The sequence below is a fragment of the Nipponia nippon genome, unplaced genomic scaffold (genome assembly GCF_047370975.1).
Source record: "Nipponia nippon isolate SJK-2023a ecotype South Korea unplaced genomic scaffold, ASM4737097v1 scaffold_13, whole genome shotgun sequence".
In the NCBI taxonomy this organism is placed as follows: Eukaryota; Metazoa; Chordata; class Aves; order Pelecaniformes; family Threskiornithidae; genus Nipponia; species Nipponia nippon.
In genome coordinates, this window is record NW_028262324.1 from 13,472,013 (window position 1) to 13,489,393 (window position 17,381).

Below are 17,381 nucleotides of genomic sequence, written 5' to 3' on the forward strand. Positions count from 1 at the left end.
ATTAAAATATAGTCAAACATGGTTTGATTAACATAATGCTCTTTTCTCTGGTTTTTTTTTTTTATTCTTTACTTAGCAAACTGTGATTTAGGCCTTTATTTTGGTGTGTTTGTGTTGTTTTTTTCCCCTCCATAATTAAGTGGTTTGTGCCAAAAAAATTGCTTTCATCTGATTGAAGAGATACGAAAGTTTGGGATCTGTTAGAGTTTCTTAGAGAGCCCAGCGTAGGCTTGGAGTATTAATGGTGTGATGTGATTGCGTCACAAGATTTATTCTTGGACTCAGAAACACAGACCTTTACACGGGTAAAGGACCCCGACGCTTGCATCGTTATTGGCCATCACTGCTGTTTTCTTTCAGTCCTTTAAGAATTCAGTTACACGTTTGGTTACTTCATTCTTATTAGGAAGGAAAATGATGTTCTGCACTGGAGGGCATTGCTGCCATAGCCGCTTTTTAGAAGCGTTAAGCACTTACATTCGTGTCTAGTCTAGGTCTGCCAGTACAGTCCTTTGTGAATGCAACAGGCAAGTTGGTGAGCCCTTCTGCTAGCTTAATTTATGTCGTCTAAGAGATACAGCTGTACTGTCAAAACTCCTTTTGTTAGGATGAGTGACCTGTCTACTAGAATGCTTTGCTGGGACCAAATCAATTTAAGTGAGGTAGGGGTAACTTTTTTTTTTTCCTTACTGCCTGTGACATTATGAGGAAAATGTTGCATTAACTTAACTGGTGGCTTTCTCCATTCCACCAAGTTTTGAACGCTTAAATGACGCTTTAGTGCTCAGTCATGAGTGCAACTTTTAAATTAAACAGCCAGTCTTGGTTAGATATAGTAGACGACCTGGGGAACTGGAAATCTCTGTGTGAACTTCATGTCTGTCTTGTATCCACATGAGAAATAAGAAACATCCTGATGCAAATAACAGGGTGCTTAAATAAAGCCACTAAAATTTATTAGAGCAATCCAAATCCTATTCTTTATGTAACTGTTCCTTTTAAAAAATAATTTGTGGTTACTTCAGTAAAATAGCTAGATTTTATGCAAATAGGTACATGAGATTTCAAAGGAGTGCGTGGTACTTAAATATCAGTAATGAGCTGGTTGGCACATTACTGCTGCTATCTACAGAAATTTTAACATTCTCTGGTTTATGTAGATCACAACATAGAAGGTAGCATTTTTCTTGAATTTACTAGGTTAGCTGGATCGATTTTTGAACTTTATTCTTTCAGATTGCTAGTAGGGTTCTGCAGCGCTTGTAGCCCCTTTCAGCTGTAGCGTTTCAAGGTCTACTGTAGACTTGCCATATGTCTTTTGAATGATGCTACAAATAAACTAACCCACAACTTATTTTCAAAATTCTTGTTGTTGTCAGTTGTTAACTTAGTGTTGTGTCTAAGAAATTAACTTATCCTTTTGTTACCTAGGAGCTGTCTAAGATTACGATGCCTATTGTCTTCAACGAGCCATTGAGTTTCCTTCAACGGATAACAGAATATATGGAACATATATACCTCATTAATAAGGCTTGCAGTCATGCAGACCCCCTGGAAAGAATGCAGGTAAGTAACTAACAGCTACCACCTTCTGGTTAGTTCAGAAGAAATTTTTCTCTCCCAAAATCTTTTATTTTAAGACAGTTTCTCACTTGAGTGTATTTCTTTCTTTGGGGCTGTCATAAGAATGCCCGTATTTGCCTGTCTAGACAAGTTTCTTGTTTCATAGTGTCTGTATCAGATATTTGTGACACTTTCCCACTGGATGCTCTGCAGTTTGAGCCAAAAGTCTAGTGCTGGAGGGTGCCACAACTGACGATGCCCAAGGACCTCAGCCCTTTTCAGGACTGCTTTAACTGTGACTTTTTGTGGTTTTACGCGTTGTGAAGATGAAATCTTGGCTTTCAGTCACCCTAAATTGATTTGTTGAGTGGCTCTGTGATTTTTAAGTTACTGGATGAAAAATTATTGTGACAGAGACAAGCTTACCACTCTTTCCTTTGCCAAAAATGGTTGTTGTTGGGAGTATAATATAGTAACTGGCTGGTCTTACAGCAAGGAACTGAATATGGTGAAACTAGGCCTGTGTACATTAGGTTATACTGGTATTGCTCATAGCTCTGTTTTTATTTAAGTGAAACTGGAATGTTTGTGTAGTATGTACCCCTACTTATCAGCCTGCAGGAGCTTCTAAGTGTTGTTTGTACCTGCTGGTATGATTCAAGAAAGCTCATCTGTGTCAGAAATAATGCTTGCCTGACACTAGGAAAAGCAAGACTCTGTTCCCAATGAGTTGAGTGTGGGGGACAGTCAAAATAGGGGAAAAGTAGATTTAAAAACCGAGGCTGTTCTCTTAGAGGTAGGTGGAGAAGCATGGGGCAGAGTGTAACCTGACAAAATTTACTACAGTAAATAATTCCTTTTGGAAATGAGATTCTTATTAACTGCCTATATTTCCCCACTTCTATATCATTTATCCTACGGCTTACGAATGTTTTGGCCTTAAGCAATATATAGCGGTTTCTTTTTGGAAGAATAATGAATTACTGTAATGTGCAACAAATATATTAAACTTAGAGTTTTAATGTACTGTTCTCATAACACTGTGTTCTTAATTTGCTTACAGGCTGTAGCTGCTTTTGCAGTTTCTGCTGTAGCTTCTCAGTGGGAGAGAACTGGCAAACCATTTAACCCGCTGTTAGGAGAAACCTATGAATTAACCAGGTAATAATTACTTGAAATTGGGAGCTGGGGCTATTTGTGTTCATGAGTTAGCAGACTCTCATACTAGTTTGGTTGTTTATTCAGTGAAATAAATAAGAATCTACTAAAATATATTTCTGAGTATAGCTAAAATTATTTTCTCCCAACTATCTCAAAATCTTTGAGAAGTTGTTATAAAAGCTAATAATTTTATTTCCAGGTTTAGGCAGAGTATTCTTTGAATTATTCAGAGAAAAAATTGGTCCGTGTTCTTCCACCAAAGACACTTCCTGACCAGACACTATTAAATAGTGTTTTGCTCATCATGTCAGATAGAGGAGTTAGTCTGAAGGGCTTCCAGCTTGCTTAAATAAATGGGTGATATGTCTGCAGTGGAGAAAAGAATTTTCAGTCAGACCTTCTCCTGCTGCCCAAAGAGTTTTGGCATTTTCGTGAGTTATTTCAGTGAAATTTTTTCAAATGCCTTTCTGGGTAAAAAGTCATTTAGGTGTTTGGGGGTTGGTTTTGGGTATAAAGAGAAAGTGTTCAGAGTACAAATTCTTTCATTTCATTAATTGTAAATGTGTCATGGGACTAGAAAAGGAAAAATCTCACCTTCAGTTTAATCTAAAAAGCCTTCAAATTTTTTTAAAGTATCAAGTAACTCTTTTCTCTTGCAATATTAAAAAAAAATATTTACTGTTTAATGCTCTTTTTTTGTTGTTGCTAGGGAGGATTTAGGATTTAGGTTTATATCTGAGCAAGTCAGCCACCACCCACCTATTAGTGCATTTTATTCCGAAGGCCTCAATAAGGACTTTATTTTTCATGGATCAATCTATCCCAAACTAAAATTCTGGGGAAAGAGCATAGAAGCGGAGCCTCGGGGAACAATTACTTTGGAGCTTCTGAAGTGAGTATGAGAAGTAAATACCTTTTTTTATGTTAATCTCCTTAACATTTACTTGAATAAAAAGATAGGTGATAATCGTCCTGTTGGCTCTTCATAGGTGACTATCCAAAAACCTCTTGCTGAAGAGGTTGTAAGAGTTTATTTACAAGTTAATTTTCATTGCTTAATTTCAGGGCTCTGTTTTTTTTAAGTTATGCCATGCTTGCATAGCTATAGCAATTTGACCCAGTTTTTCCACTAGGAAAATTAGCATTCTGTAAAAACTGAATGCTACTGCAAGCTAGTTCTGTGAAGGCATGTAAAATTTAAATAGAGAGATAAAATTCTATTACCAGGCTGTTCAAGCTCATCTCACTTTTAAATATTGTTGTTGGTTTTGATTGTGTGCGTATGTTTGCGTGGAAAGAACTGCATCTTCAGAATAGCTGTTCTGTGTGATAAGGGAATGTGAGAAACGGGTTGCCTTGTCACCTGTTTAACGCTTCCCGTGTGCGATCACCTTCCCATTAAAATCAAGAATGCCTCTCCAGATTACTCCCAGGTTTGTCTCTAATTGTGTATGTATCTCATAACGTATGTGACTTTCCATAAGTTCGTTTGTGCCCTGATGGCACACAGACTCTTGAGCTTTCCCAAGTAGGACACAAGGATGCACTAGGTAACAGTTGCAAAGAAAGTATTCTGCAATTGAACACTCAAGTGCTTTATAAAAGCTTTCCTCAGCCCTAACTCTGAGGTTGTTTTGAAATGTCGTCTTATGAAATTTCTAGACATTTGGTTTCAATAAAGAGTCAACTTGCCTGCCATATCAAGCATTGACTTTTCCTGTAGTTTCTTTTGAAAGCATAGTTTAATTTTCGAGTTGCTGGCATCTAATCTTCCAACGCTTATGAAAGTATGAACTGGTCTTGGATCTAAATGGTGATGGAAATAGAGGAAATTCCTTCTGAATGTAGAAGGAACTATGAATGTTAGTGTAGAATGCAGACATGACAAAAATAAAATTTGTTGCTTGACAGAGCGCCTTTATTTAGAAGGCTATTAAGATTCTTGCTCTGCCTAATTGAGTTACAGGACACAGATTTAAACTGGAATATAGATGATTAAAGCATTTATTTTAAATAATTGCTTCAAGTTAGCAGCAGAAGTTGAAATCAAATTTTGAGCCTCTCAGTGTTGTGATTCATACCTTTCTGTTAGTTTGAGCAGTCTGAGAACTCCTCAGGGCCCGAGTGAACAAGTAACCGTTTAGGCAGCAAAATTGCAAGTCAACGCTAAGTACTGCGTTTATGTTAACCATGACTATGTTTTCAAAACATGCATTAGAAAACATACTTCTTCCTCACTTTTCCGGCACAAATAAGTGTTTCAATTTATCAGTGCTGGCCGTGAGTGTCTTGTGTTTTGTTTTATGCTATACAGCTTCTGGTGTCAAGTAGTTCACGAATAAAAATGTGTGCTAAGGCTGGTGGGGTGGATTTGGGGGGGTTATGGTATTTTTTTTTCCCCACTTGAAGAGTAGTCATTGTTCTGCAGTATGCTTGAAGACAGTTTGCTGTGGAAAATAGTCAGACTTCAATGATCTGGCTTTTCTCTGTACTGGAAAATGACAGACCAGTTGGAAACATTAAATAGGAGTGTTCTCTCCGTACTTACTGGAAGTAGAAGTACAAGACATTTGTTACAAAGAGGACGCTGCTTGTTTCTCTATTTTTTTTTTTTATTAAAATAGAGTTTGCAAGCTTTCCTAAGATGGATTGATTGCCAACCAGGTAACTTCATTTCTTTTACCAGCATGGAAAGATGAGTGAGAATAGGTGGCTATGACTCTGCTGAGCTAGTGATAATAGGAATCCTGTTGTTTAACATTTCAACCACTTTTAGAATAATGTCTTTTAGGGATTTAGCATCTGTTAATTCATCTTTGTAAAGCTTTTCACAAAACACTAAAAGCAAAAAGAAACTAGGTGGAAAAATCTTCAATTCCAGGACTTTTCCTTCTTCTCAGTAAATCTTTGGGAAAAGGATGGAATTGAGTCATAAATTGGATTTTTAAATGTCATGTTTATGCAGCTTGAATATAGTGCTATCATGTCCCACTGGTGTTAAACCACCAACCAAAAAAAACCCCAAACTGCCTTCAGTGACACTGGAGCAGACCTCATATACCGATGTGGAAACTTGTGGCCTATTTATGAAAACTACTTATGCAGTTTGCTGACTCGTGTCACTCTCTTCAGGTTCAAAACCCTTTACCACTCGGTGTTTGTAAAATGAAAAATTGTTGAAGTGGGTTAGTCTGACCAGCCCTCGAGGAGGAGCGTCTTCATATCAAACCTTTGTCAGAAGTGGTAGTGATTAACCTCTCTGCTAGAAAGCTCAAATATTTACGTTCAGTGCTTTTTTTATCACAAAAGGGAACTCTCTAGGTTATGATAGAGGTTCACAAGAAAGAGCTTTAGGAAGAAGTTTGCAGTGCTGCTGCAGTAGTTGAATAGAAGGCACTGTTAGGCATTATTTTGTCAGTCTGGTTCTCCTGCAAGTATTATGGTTTATCACATACAACTTTAACAGTGCAAATGAAAAAGATGAATTCCTGGAGTGCTGTTTACGTTGGGCTGGAATTTGTAATCAGAAGCACAGCAACTGTAAAACTTTCTATTTCAACTCTGTGAGAAGGAAGATATCACTTTATTAACTTGCACTGATGTTTAGATGCAATGCATTGTTGGCTTATAAAGAAAAATCTGTTTCTTTTCTGTTTTGAAGTTAACTGCTGGCTGTTCATAGCAGTGCTAAATATTTTGCCCTGCCATGAGCAGAACTGAAAACAGGCTTACATTCCATCTCAAACTCAAGAAAATGATTTATTTCTCTATTTTCTTTACAGACATAATGAAGCTTACACATGGACAAATCCAACCTGTTGTGTACATAATGTAATTATTGGTAAACTGTGGTTAGAACAATACGGAACGGTAGAAATTGTAAATCACAGGTAATGCTAATCATGAAACTGAGGGTTGGCTTAGAGGGACTGGTGCATGGTCACTTTTGTTACAAAGCAGAGTGTTTTGATTTTTGTCAGATTACACAGGAAGCTTTGTTTTGTAGGTCCAAAGTCTTGTCTTTTTTTTCTTTTTTTTTTGTTTGTTTTGTTTTTTCTTCTGACAAATACAAACTATTTGTTGGACTGGGCTTAGTATCATGATGATATTAATGAAAAGGCACAGGGCTAGATGGCTTATGGAATACAAAGATTTTACATTTGTGAGTTACTCATTAAATTCAGCCATATTGACAGAGAACAGAAATTAAATTTAACTCCAGAACCATTAAATGGAATAATTGTTGGAGGCTTGCAGTGGACCTCGATCATGTTGAGTGTGATTTGGCCCTCTTTTTAGTTTTGAAAATAGAGAATGTCTTAAATTAAGGGTACAGCATGGAAAAATGACTGCAGAGTAGAGTAATGTGAACTTAGAGCATGTCAGTTGCTTTGCCAACTGCCTATATAAAAGCTTTTTACCTTGTATAAAATAAATTACCTGCTATAATGATGGAGAGAATTTTGTGAAAACAGTATTACTTCTGCACACGTTTTTCTGTCAATAAATGGGAGCTTTAATCCAGCAAGGCTGCTGTTTTGGTACTTCTCATAGCATTGAATCTACAATCCTGTCTCCTATATCGGCACAAAAGACCCCGGATGGTCTCTGTATGCTCTGTGCTCGACATAGAAACGTGGCCTGATACCTCACCAGGAGAGATGATTTACATACGTGTGTATCTCAATGCAAGGAAGATGCTGAAATATAGTGCTGGTTTATGTCTGTAAAATATTTAGTTCAGAATTTTTGATACTCAATTTAGAGGTAACTTTTGAATGCGCTTAACTAGATTTTCCTGCATAGGTCATTTGTAAAAGTTTTTTTCTCATTACGATTAGCTGTAAATAGATATTAAGCTGAAATGCGGTGTGTTAATAGTGTGGGTTTAGTGTGCAAGACTGCATTCTGTTTTATTCCTAGTACTTTTGATAAATTTTAGATATACATGAAACTCAGAAGTATGGTCATGTTTTCATTTGGCTTTCACAGGCTGATGTCTTCGTGTGCACGTTGATTTCTTTTTTGTCCTTTTTGTGGAATTTTAAAATGTGTGTGCCATTTCTAATGCCCTGGTCAGATAATAAATCATAGTTAAAGAAAAATAATTATACGAATAACTAGCCCCCAGCTAACTACTAACTGTAACTATATGAAAAACACTAAATAAGATAAAAAAGTAAATGTACTAATGTATTTAGGGGCTTGCTGCTTTAAGCATGTATTTATTTCCTCTACAGTACTGGAGATAAATGTGTCCTTAATTTTAAACCGTGTGGACTGTTTGGGAAAGAGCTTCACAGAGTAGAGGGATACATTCAGGACAAAAAGTAAGTGATAAAAGCCTCTTGGCCTCTCCGTTTCTGAGCATTGTGGCATTTCTTTAGTGCTGGCATAGGGACCGCAACTGATGTGACTGCCAAGTTGCCAGCAATGCAGATTGTAACCCATTTCAGTTCTCTGTGTCAGTATTAAACCCCTTGATTCTAGGATGATCATTTTAAGTGTTATTAGAAAAAGTCTCTGGTCCGGTCTTTGGAAATAAAGATATCCAGGGAAAATGCAGAGTACTCATAACTGATTTCACTGTTGTACAGTCACAATTTCAGTCTTCAGTTTACAATAATGACAATTTGGTTATTAGAAATTGTTAATCAAACCCAAACCTGTTTTGTGACTCTGAATCTCTATATTATGAGCTGTTGGCTTTATTGCACCCACACTCATTTTAACAGTGGCAAAAGCACGCGACTAAGTCATGAGGATGTGTTCTGCAGGACTGGATGCCAGAAAGACTGGAATAAGCTGAAGCCTTTTCTTTGCATTATCAAATATCTGACTTCTAAGAAATCTGCAAAGAAGCACAAAATACAACAAAGTAGGAAGCTGGGTATTTAATATAGATCAGAATCTGCATGACTTGGCTTAGAAGGCTTTATAAGAAGCAAAAGCTAAGTCTCCTTTGCTTTCTCTGCAGCAGAAAGAAGCTGTGCGTGATCTATGGCAAGTGGACAGAATGCTTATGGTGCACGGATCCCACTACGTACGAGACTTACAAAAAGAATGAGAAGAGAGGTGGTGAGCAGAAGAAACTGAAGCCGGTAAGGTTAAGGATTTTTTAGGGAGAAAAGATACTGAAATATGAGAAGGAAAACATCATCTTTATGGAAATGGTCAGGTGGTGGTGAATGGAGGGTTTAAATTGTCTTTTGGTCGGGGTTGGATGCGAGCAGTGTTAGTCCCATGAGAAGGCATTGCACTTAGAACTTGTGTAAACTTTAGTGTGAGCTGCTGATATTGAAGAGAGTTCACAGGACTGGTGTTTGCTAGAGATTTGTCAAAGAGAAGTCATCAAATATCAACCCCCAAGCTGATGTTGTTCAGTCCTTGAATGAGGAAAGTGGCTCTACTGCCAACTCCAGATGTAAAAATACTAGTATTTGGACATTTTAAAAAAATTTACATGTTTTTTTAAGTCAGTTATACTTTTTGGCGATGCAGCCTTTCAGAATTGATGATGTAGACAGCCTTGACAACAAAGGGGTCTGGAAACATGCAGGGTTTCTTCATCACATGTAAGCAGTGTCAGGTGAGTTACCGCTAAAGCCTCAGTGTTATATGGAAAATGTAAAATCTTGTATGGAGCAGCAGATGGCTATTGGGTTTCCTGATACCAACAGGGTCTTGCAGACCCTGGTTGCTCATTGCAAATGAAAATGAGAAGTTTGACAGAAGCTAATCACTCTTAATGTTAAGAGGCTCAAACTTTTTATTAAAAAGTATTCACATCAGAAGAATCTAGAGCAACAGGCCTTGCTTTTGGCTCTGGATTCCATCATGGTACAGGCTTATATTTTGACTTTTTTTTTAAATAATAAGGTTCTGTTCATCTTACGAAAATCAACTCTTTCTTTCCTTCCTTCCTGTTGAATCTATATTTAGATGGGGAACTGTCTAACAGTAAACCAGATGTTGACGTGCAAAGTAGCCTAAAAGAGTCTTTTAAAATAATGAATACTCAAACCAAATGATTGAAATTAGACTCTTAACCATATGGAGCCGTTTTTTAGTGTATAAAACAGGCCCTGTTTAACTTAATAGGGTATTTTTGAATAAAATAAATGAGCCATGTCAGAGGGGGCAGAAAGAAAATAGAAATGGGGTGGGAGTGAAGGGAGGGAGGAAAGCTGTGATACTGTCACTCTGGGATGTTATTGCCTCAAACTTCCCATCTGGTTGTTGTGGTTTTAAATGGTTCCTCATGGTGAAATCCTCTGAAATCCCACAATGTAGCTGTCTGTGTCCTACAACAGTCAGATTCTCTCAGATTCTGAGAGCAGCCTCTTGAAGAATGCTGCGTTTGATTTTATATATGCATTATAGCAGTGCATCTGGTAACAAAGGAACTTGGAAGGAAAGACACTGTTTATAAACTTAAGTACGCAGTCCTCATAGTGAGAAAACTGGTAGTGATAATAGTTATTAGAATCTAGATCACAGGAAATCGGACTGAAACTAGGGCATATCTGTTTTTTAATTGCACATTCAATTCTTTTGCAAATGATGAAGCAATATCCAAAAGCAGGCATGCCCTATTTACCTTTCTTAGGCCATTCTGGGAACTGCTTTAAATTGCAGTCTCTGCTCATTTCAACCTGAAGAAGTAATAGTCATGTTAGGTGAAATTAAGCTATGGCATGGGATAGAAGGGAAGCTAGAGAAAAGACTTCTGGAAGACATTAATTTACTATTATTATTTTTTTTTTTAAACAGACATTCAAGTTGCACGTAGGTGGTGGGATACTATTCAGAGATATCAGGAGCAAGACATTACAACAAAAATGAAAGGAACAGTATACAGAGTGAGGAAAAGCAAACACGAGGGGTGAGGCAGAAGTACAGGAGAGTGTTTAATATCTCAAATTTGAACAGATTCTTCAACAGTCACTCTAGATGAAACTGTCCAATTTCCCTTTGTTCCCCTGCCAAACGTTACCTCTGTTTCAGAGTGAAGATGTTATTAAATCCGAAAATGATGAGGCTGATGATATGCCAGAGGTTCAAGACACAGTGCAGTTCATACCAGGCAGTAAATTGCTTTGGAGAATAAATTGTAGGCCACCAAACTCATCACAGGTAACTGTTTCAATCAGTCTGTGTATTGCTGTCGCTAGTGACTTATCCAAGGAAACATGAGTAATGTTCAAGGGAAGCCTTGTTGAAGTGCCTGCCCTATTGACAGGCTCTGGCAGTTCTTGCTGCAGCAGTAAAACTGTACTACAGCAAGCTCTCTGCTTCATTCCTGTGCTGAAAGCATCACTGCTGTGTCGAAGCTGGTAGGAAGAATGCACGCTCTGACTGCAGCTGCTTCAGTGTGAGCCTGGTGTCCTAGGTTAACCTGTCTGTCTGCGAGATCTTTGCACTTAGAGTGGCTAAGATACGGACACACGGTCCCTTCCGCTGACCCTGCTGTTAGAAGACAGGCTTCCAAAAAATGCAGTAACTGGGCAGCTGGATATTAACTTCAGTAGTTTCAACAAGACTTTTTGGTCTTTTAGCTATGGGTGTTGTTTTCATAAAAATCATGACGTTAAATATCAGATATGGGGGAAAATCTGTCTTGATCCTCTGAAGCAAAGACTGCTTAAAACATGAAAGCTGTGATTTCCATCCCCTTCTGCCCTTCCTTGTCCCTCCCCTCCAACAAAAAACCTGGTTTTGTATGAACCTAACCTTGCTTTCAGGGTAGCCAGCAGGAGAATGTTTGACTCAGTAATTTCTCTTGGAAGTTCTGTTGTATCCATTTGAAATAGGGAACCCAGTGCCACTTGGCCAAAATAACTTATATGTTATCTTTAATTTGCTTTTAAGATGTACAATTTCACCAGTTTTGCTGTGAGTCTCAATGAGCTAGAAAAGGGCATGGAAGCAATATTGGCTCCCACTGACTGTCGGCTACGTCCAGATATCAGAAATATGGAAAATGGAAACATGGGTATGTGTTTGCTGGAGGAAATCTTTTCACATGATAAGTTTTGAGAGTGGTGACTGAAGGGAGGTTGGTTGATACAGGAACGCTGTCTTCAGTTTCTCATTTCCAGAGCAACCATACCTCTTCTTCATCCTCTGTTAATGAACACGCTTTTGAACAATGTATGGTGTCTGTTTTCTCCCAGAAAAGTCTGGGAGAGCAAACGTGTCCAAGGTGGATCCCAAGACTGCTATCCTATGTTATGGTGTATTTGCATGTTTGTTAACTCGGGGGGAACTGGCAGACATGCTCTCTTGCTCTGGAGTTTGTCTGGAAAGACATGTGGTGAACAGACATGCTCTGTCGCTCTGGCGTTTGTCAGAAAAAACACATGGCCAAATATGAAAAAATCACTCTATTATGCCTCATCGAAGTTCTTTCCTGCTGTCTCGGTGCAGTGTTTCTGATAGATAAAACGCCAAAATTTCAGTTTTGACTCTGTAGCAGCAACTTTTCTGAAATGACAGTTTTAGTTTTTTGTTGCCTGCGATTTTCATTGTTCCGTGAGATTGTGTACAGCAAATGCTTTCTCTTGCTTAAATGAACTATATTTCATTTCTCTGCAGTCTTTTCTGTTTTCTGCATTTTCGTTTCTATTTTGCTAAGTAACCAATTTCTCTTGAAATGTTTGTTAGATGTGGCTAGCAAAGAAAAAGAGAGACTAGAAGAGAAACAAAGAGCTGCTCGCAAGGAGCGTGCAAAAGATGAAGTGGAGTGGCACACACGGTAAGGGGGAAGGAAGCTGGGCATTTGTTTGATGCTTGGAATGGTTTGGTATACTGCTTGAATGTTTTTATTCAAGACAGCATGTGTTTGATTTCCTGCATGACAGCACAATTTGTAGTGACGCTTAAAGCATTTGCTGGGTCAACAATTAAATAATGTAGCTGGAAGCCAAAATTGCTGATAACTGTCCTGGAGAAATTATCTAATAATAAATGCTGAAACCTCTCATAATTAACTACTGTGGTAATCCTGGATTTTTTGTTTTGTTTTTTAAAACCTACAGAGGTCATATTTTTGTTAGAATGAATAAAATGTTAAATCTCCCCTCTCCTTTAACCAATTCCTGTCTGGCTTTTGGCAGTTGACTAAAATGTTGTGGGCCTTTAGGGCCTTTTATTTTCACACTCTTGGGACTTCTTGGCTTGGATACTTCAGAAATTGCTTTTTTGATTGCATATTCAAGTGACTTCCCAGTCACAGAACGCATCACGGAGTAATGTGTGATTTGGCTCCTGCTGCCGCTGGTTGCTTTTCACAGATGCCAGTGCTGTGCAGTCAGGTGTACGCTCATGGCCAGTTACTGCAGGTGCTTCCTTCAAAGGCAAGAACTTTGGGATGCTCCCATGATTTCATGAAATTCAGAAGAGAAAGCATTCTCTTCCCGAAGCCTGGAGGAGCAGCCACAGACTAATTCCAGTTAATGCCTTTTGAAAATCTCTTCCAGAGAACATAAAATTGTTTTCAGCCAACATGGCTAAAAAGGGAGCATCTGTTAATGTTCTGTGCAAAGTACAGCTCCACAGAAGAAAACTGTTTCCAGTTTGGACAGGCTCACAAAAAGGGTTGTGTAACTGATTTGGCATTCTTTTCAAGTAAAAATTAATATATGTAATCAATATATGATCTAGAGTATCAGTGTTATTTTTATTTGGAATGGGACAGCAATTTTAACATCGATTTCATACTCCTCCATGACTTTATGTAAAAAAAAAAAAAAATTAAAAAAGGATGCTTTGTAGGGTGTGGTGATAATTGTGTATAAAGCTGAATGCCTTATTTTTTCCTGTTCAGAATATTTCCTGAGAATTTTTTTTCTGGTAAGAACTGCCAGTGCCTTTTTACAATGTTTTGTGAAAGAAGCAAAGTTGTTCTTTTCCCCTGTTAATAACTGTTCACTCTCTTTGCTTTTTTCTTTTATTGTTTGTTTCTTTTTTTTTTTTTTTTTTACAGGTGGTTTCATCAAGGCACTAACCCATACACTGGGACTTCAGATTGGCTGTACTCAGGTGGCTATTTTGATAGAAATTTCTCAGACTGTCCAGACATATACTGAAATTACGGAGCCAATTGCTCATCTCATCTGGACATCTAGCTACTAGATTTCATTCCAAGCCAGTTAACTCTGGTTTTGTTGATAGCGAAAACCAGCTTTTCTAAGTAAATTTTAACAAAAATTCTATCGGTCAACAATCAAGGATTTAATTATCACTAATGTTGGATTGCCAAATATTTAAATACTGTTGCATTCTTTCCATAAAGCTGCACCTGAAATCATCATGTTTTCACTAATTTTCAAAGGGAGCTTTGGTTCTTCATTTTTTTCCCTAGTTTCTTTGTCAGGAAGATACGCTGTATCCGGTAGAGCACATAACATCCTTGAAAACTACGTAACTTAAAATAAAATAGAAATAATATCCTTGTTACTTAGTACAATAGTGAAGAATCTGAAGTTTTTGGAACTCGGAGCAGGGATGAAAAGCTAATATGGTACCAACAGGATCAAATCTAGTACTGTCGATACTCCCCGTGAAGAGATGCATGTGAACTTCCATACGGTATGTAGCACTACGTGGGGACTGGAGCTCCTGGCCCCTCTCTCTCAGTACGATTCAATAATTCAGAGACTTGGGGAAACAAAAACCAACCTGAGCTTCTCAAACTGTAGTTGTCTGTTACAGAGTCTTCACAACTTTTGGACACTGTGAGCATTAAACTGTATACCTGTGATAAAATTACATAAAGCATACGTTAGGAGAAGGGAAGGCTGCATTAAAAAGTGTGCTTTTTCTGAAGTCAAATGCTGTTCTTAAAATAGGAGAAGCTTCAGAAGCAATTGTAGGAATGTAGAGGTGGTTACAATGTAAAATATATTGCTTGCTACCACTTGGAGGCTTAAATCTTCTGCACTACCTTTGGCAGCTTCGGCGCTGTGTATGCTTCTAGACTAAACTTTTATTTGGAAGTACTTTGGTATGTATATCCACACAGGTTCATGTTTTGGGGAAGTTTTGGTTTGCATGTTTTTCATTATTAGGTCATGTCTGTTTTGTATGTTGTGAAAAAGCAGAATCAATTTAAAGCTTTGGCAGTTATACCTATTACGAGTTCTCTGTGAGCACGTGCTGTCAAAAAGTGGGATATTTTTTGTTCCATATCGAACCATCGAAGCCATGTAATACTGGAAATAATCAATTACTGAATTGACGCATTGATTTTCTTTCAAGTGGTACACTTCGGGGGGCAGGGGGGAGAGAGGCTTGAAAGATTAGGTCCAGTAATTAAAACTAATCCTAATGTTGCTGCTGCTTTTATGAATGCTTTGAATTGGGTAACCAGGCAAAAATGGAGAGCAGCTACACGCTGTTAAGTTTACAGTAATTCAGAAATTGCTGGTGTTAAGCTCCAGCAGCTTGAGGAACTGAGGGAAGAATTGGTCTGATTGATGTCCAAACACATCTGTGGTTTCATCCAAAGAGTGGATTTTTGAAGTGCTTCTCTCCCAGCTACAGGATTAAAAAGCAAAAGAAAATGAACATACTCATGGAGAAACATTTTTCTGTCCAATCATGCATCTAATGATTGGATTAACTTTCAATTTTTGGGAGATTTAGTTGTTGTCCTCATTTGGAAAAACAAGAGAAGCTGTAAAACTTCAAGGCAATAGATAAGGGCCTAGTCTGAAACGTGCTCATGGCAACTTTATTGTGTCGCCAGAAATCGTACTTCGTGCTGATTGCAAGTCTTCAGGGCTCGCAAGCTCGGCTTGGCAGTGCGGTGCAGACAGTAGGGCTGGATTTGTCCTTTTTAAGTGCCCAGACGCTTGGCTTGTAGAAAGCCATGCCTGACCCACGTGGGACAGCGCGGAAATACTTTCTAAAAATCATTGAACTTCAATGACCGTGCCAGGCACTGTAACCCCCTTTCCAAACTCACTGCAAGCAGCGTAGGGCACCCTTTGTTAGGTGAGGAGTGAGAGGATTCGCGTAATAAACCAGTTTAACATCTCATGGGAGTTTAAAACTTGCTTAAACTAAATCGTATGTTTAATGCTGGAGTAGTGTTTTTAAACCAATACCTATAAATAGAAGTTGCCTGAATGGGAAAACTGTAGAGTAATTGCTAAAGAAATATTCTGTTTATAAGAAGTGTACAGGTTAGCATCCCTCTCATCTAAGTTATGATTTAAATTCAAAGACCTGAAACCCCTTTTCATTATGTGAAAGCATGAAAAAATTGTAACAACGTGTTTATTCCAAACTTCAGTATACAATCTTCATGGGATTTAAAAAGAAACTGGGAAGATTTCTAAAGTAAGAACACTTCATTAGTTGTGTCTTTACCCCCTTCTCGCCTTCCTTTAGTGTAAAGTTTTTAGTAAAATTTCATACTAGTTCCAAATCCGTTCTTTTAATTTATTGTTCTTCATTGACAACACTTAGAAAATACTTTCCCGTCACTGCCGACCCGTCTATGCTTGGCTGGCCGTGGGACTCCTACTGCTGCATCTCGATTGCTCTGAAAGTGAAAAAGTTTTTATTTTCGATGCAGGTCTCGCCTCAGTAGTTTACGTGTCAAAACATTAATAACTTTGCACCTTTTGAAAGAATGTCACTTTTATAACTTGATTAAACACTGTATATAAGATAACTGTGTTTGTATATGTTAATAGAGCTATGTAGAGAAACCACCTAGAAAATTATAATAAATACTTCTACCCTTCGGGCCTCTAGATGGTGACAGAGAGATTTTTGTAAGTGAGACTTTCCGTACCAGGGCCGCTGTCTGGCAGGGCGAGAGGACGGCTGGGGCCGACTGGCTTCCTTCAGCCAGCTCCGCGCCTGTGCTGTGTGCTCTCCCCGTGACGCCTGTTAGCCGAAGACGATCCAGATGGGGGCTTTGCCGTCGAGGCTTCTTCCCAGCCGTGGGTGGGCTGGGTTCCCGAGCAGCCCCTTGCCCTGCGGCGCCGGGGGCCCGAGCAGCGCGGGGCGATGGCGGCGGGGAGGAGAAGGGGCTGCGGGCGCTGGCGTGATGGCGTTGGGGAGCCAGTGGCCTTCCCTCAGACCGGTCGTGGGAGTGAAAAATTAACTTGATAGTTGCTGCGTAGCGGCTGGGGTGGTGGCTTTGAGGAGACGTCGTTGTAAATCGGGAGGAGCTTTTTCAGGCATCAGGTGTTTGTATCATTATTGGTACCCAGATTAATGAGGACAGGAAGCACGTACCCTAAATTACCCAGAAAGCTAATTAGCAGTATTTATTCCTCTTTCCTAATTAAAAATAATTTTTCAGGAATTTCCTTTTGGTCGAAAAATGTTTTTAAAAACCAAAATCAAGACTTCCCCCACCCTCTTCAGTGGAGCGGTGGTGGGAGGCAGCTGCTCGGCGCCCTCCTCTTGGGAACAGACCCATCTGTCCGTCCGTCCCCTTGGCAGCACCGGAGATTTGGGTCCCCTGCACCGCAAAGCACTACTTCAGTTCCGCGCCGGTGACCTGCCCGCGCCGGGCCCCGCTTCAGCGAAAGGGGTTCATTTCTGCCACGTTTCGCCGCTGGGGAGCGGCCCGGGGCCGCGGGACCGGGTTTGGAGGAGCGCCGGACCCGGGCCCTGCCGCGCGGGGGCGCCGC

At 39.1% G+C, this 17,381-nt stretch overlaps 1 protein-coding gene across 2 annotated transcripts in view; it reads left to right on the forward strand.

Moving 5' to 3' along the window:
• OSBPL2 (oxysterol binding protein like 2) overlaps positions 1–16,490 on the forward strand; it is a 38,677-nt gene extending 22,187 nt beyond the window's left edge. For both annotated transcript variants that reach the window (XM_087749790.1, XM_087749791.1), the window contains 10 exons: positions 1,432–1,566; positions 2,627–2,724; positions 3,434–3,616; positions 6,507–6,614; positions 7,965–8,054; positions 8,702–8,825; positions 10,732–10,860; positions 11,596–11,719; positions 12,391–12,481; positions 13,712–16,490. In XM_087749790.1, the coding sequence (XP_087605916.1) occupies positions 1,432–1,566; positions 2,627–2,724; positions 3,434–3,616; positions 6,507–6,614; positions 7,965–8,054; positions 8,702–8,825; positions 10,732–10,860; positions 11,596–11,719; positions 12,391–12,481; positions 13,712–13,814 (1,185 nt within the window). In that variant the 3' untranslated portion in view covers positions 13,815–16,490. The remainder of the gene's footprint in view (positions 1–1,431; positions 1,567–2,626; positions 2,725–3,433; positions 3,617–6,506; positions 6,615–7,964; positions 8,055–8,701; positions 8,826–10,731; positions 10,861–11,595; positions 11,720–12,390; positions 12,482–13,711) is intronic.
• The last annotated feature ends 891 nt before the right edge of the window (positions 16,491–17,381 follow it).